The sequence below is a fragment of the Electrophorus electricus genome, chromosome 1 (assembly GCF_013358815.1).
Source record: "Electrophorus electricus isolate fEleEle1 chromosome 1, fEleEle1.pri, whole genome shotgun sequence".
In the NCBI taxonomy this organism is placed as follows: Eukaryota; Metazoa; Chordata; class Actinopteri; order Gymnotiformes; family Gymnotidae; genus Electrophorus; species Electrophorus electricus.
The window spans coordinates 10,875,001-10,877,500 of record NC_049535.1 but is presented as its reverse complement, the minus strand read 5'-3'; the positions used below and the strand labels follow the sequence as shown (position 1 = coordinate 10,877,500).

Genomic DNA, 2,500 nt, shown 5'->3' with positions numbered 1-2,500 from the left:
ACGCCATACAGGACACTGTACAGGGTCACCAGCTGGAGGACTCCCCCAGAGGGAGGAGGCCGTACAGGACACTGTACAGGGTCACCAGCTGGAGGACTCCCCCAGAGGGAGGAGGCCGTACAGAGTCACCAGCTGGAGGACTCACCCAGAGGGAGGACGCCGTACAGGACACCGTACAGGGTCATCAGCCTGAGGACTCACCCAGAGGGAGGATGCCGTACAGAGTCACCAGCTGGAGGACTCACCCAGATGGAGGATGCCGTACAGGACACCATACAGGACACCAGCTGGAGGACTCACCCAGAGGGAGGACGCCATACAGGACACTGTACAGGGTCACCAGCTGGAGGACTCACCCAGAGGGAGGAGGCCGTACAGAGTCACCAGCTGGAGGACTCACCCAGAGGGAGGATGCCGTAGAGGGTCACCAGCTGGAGGACTCACCCAGAGGGAGGACACCGTAGAGGGTCACCAGCTGTCTGACGTCGGACAGAGAGGGCATGGGCTCCACCGCCCGTTGCCTGAGACTGGTTGCCAGGTAACTGTACTCCCCTGGAGACAGAGAACCATTATAACATTACCACTAATAAATCACATTTATTTATATAGCACCGTTCACAGAAGCAGAAACACACTGGGGTTGGGCTTCCAGGACACACATATATAACACAGACAGACCAAACTACACAAGACAGTTAAGACACACACACAAAGTGCGTAGCTGAGTGTGGGATATGGTATGAGGAAATCCTCTCTGCCAAATCAAGATAGTGTGGGTCACTGAGCAAGACACATCTCAGGCTCAAAGCCCAAATTACATCATCATGTCACCACGGCAACCTGGGTAAGTCCTGTAAAGCATCAAAACAGACCTACGTGTCAGGACTGATGTGGTTTACTATTTACATGCTCACACCCTGGTCGTGTGGAAACCACCTCAGCCTGAAACAAAACTTTATTAACCTCAGTGGGAAACCAGATCTAACAAAGCCATCTGTAGGCAAAGAATCTGGCTGTCAAGCTAACAAAATGGATCTGGAAAACATTGTAAAAGCAAGAAAGATGTGCGTCACGTTCACCACAGTCGTGAAAAGCATTTCTGGATAACTGTGCCAGTTTTAGCATGTACTGCATTCAATTTGAGAACAGAACTAGTCTGAAAGAAGTATGTGTGTGTGTGTGTGTGTGTGTGTGTGTGTGTGTGTGTGTGTGTGTGTGTGTGTGTGTGTGTGTTTAACCGAGCAGTAGTACCAGAACAGCTCTGTGGTGCTGTCCAGTTTTTACTTGGCTGTGTACATGGGTAATTCTGCAGTGCAGTACTGGAAATAACTGAGTCATGTGTCCCACTCAGGTGGAGGAGGTGACCCTGCCTGTCTCCCAGAGTTGTGCTCACTGCACTTTCACAAACTTCTTCATCAGCTGTTGAGTTTATTTAGGTATAATTGGAAGAAGGAAATCACTACAGTTTAGAGGTACTCCAGGATCTGCACTGGAAAACACTGTGTTCACACACACACACACACACACACACACACACACACACACACACACACACACACACACACACACACATACGTGCCTGCAGTCACATTATTTCAGGCTCATGGAGAGCTCCATGGGGTGTGACTGATGCAACAGCACACATGACCTCAGAAGACTCTGCAAAAGTGGACTCTGAGCAAAATGTTCCCTCACCCACAACCCCCCACCCCCCTGGAGCACGCGTGAACTGTTCCAGCACTCCCCTGCCTGGACCACACATATCCCAAATATCCCAAAATAACAACCATATCTGCACATATGAGAACAGGTTTATGGGAACGACAGTCTGTGTGCGGGGCCATTCATACCTAGATACTCGGACATCTTGATGTTCATGGTACGCACCAGGACGCCTTCCATGGCCAGCTCTTCATACAGGGATTCAATGGTCCTACGGGGGACAAGCTCAGAACAATTACAGCAGAAACACACACACACACACACACACACACACATTCAGACAACACCTGATATACCAGCTGCTGCCCCAAGGGCCTTGTGTTCCATCTCCTGTCCCGCTCAGCTCAACCCAGTTCAGTCCAGCAACACACAATTAAGTTCAACTGTTGGAGAATCCCTGTTTGAAAACTCCTGGTAAGAAACGTTTGGAAATTCAAGCATTTGCTTCATTTTAAATAACTGTAATGCCGTATAATTTGAACCGTACCAAAGGGCAATACAGTAACACTCTTCTAACTCACAGTGGTCTCTGTTATTGCCCAACACATGATATTGACCAATGTGAAAAATATTTCCTGTTCTTCTGTGCCATGTCAAAGCAACCCGTGACAGTTTGGGGTCATTTTTTCCTAGTGCTGAAATGCTCATAAACCCTGTGGTACTGATTATGCTCTTAAACACATGCTGCTGGAACTGGGATTTCATCTCAACCTCTGAGATAATACCGTGACCACATGTTTGGGGTCGCTCAGCTTTGGGGTCACTAGTGTTGGACACG

At 49.2% G+C, this 2,500-nt stretch overlaps 1 protein-coding gene across 1 annotated transcript in view; it reads right to left on the bottom strand.

Annotated features, from left to right (window-relative positions):
• The window catches only part of iqca1 (IQ motif containing with AAA domain 1), a 33,350-nt gene that overhangs the window by 7,151 nt on the left and 23,699 nt on the right, over positions 1 to 2,500 (bottom strand). Inside the window, exons 13-14 of the mRNA XM_027004700.2 lie at positions 1,851 to 1,933; positions 445 to 552 (exon numbers count right to left, since the gene is read on the bottom strand). Coding sequence (XP_026860501.2) covers positions 445 to 552; positions 1,851 to 1,933 — 191 coding nt within the window. The remainder of the gene's footprint in view (positions 1 to 444; positions 553 to 1,850; positions 1,934 to 2,500) is intronic.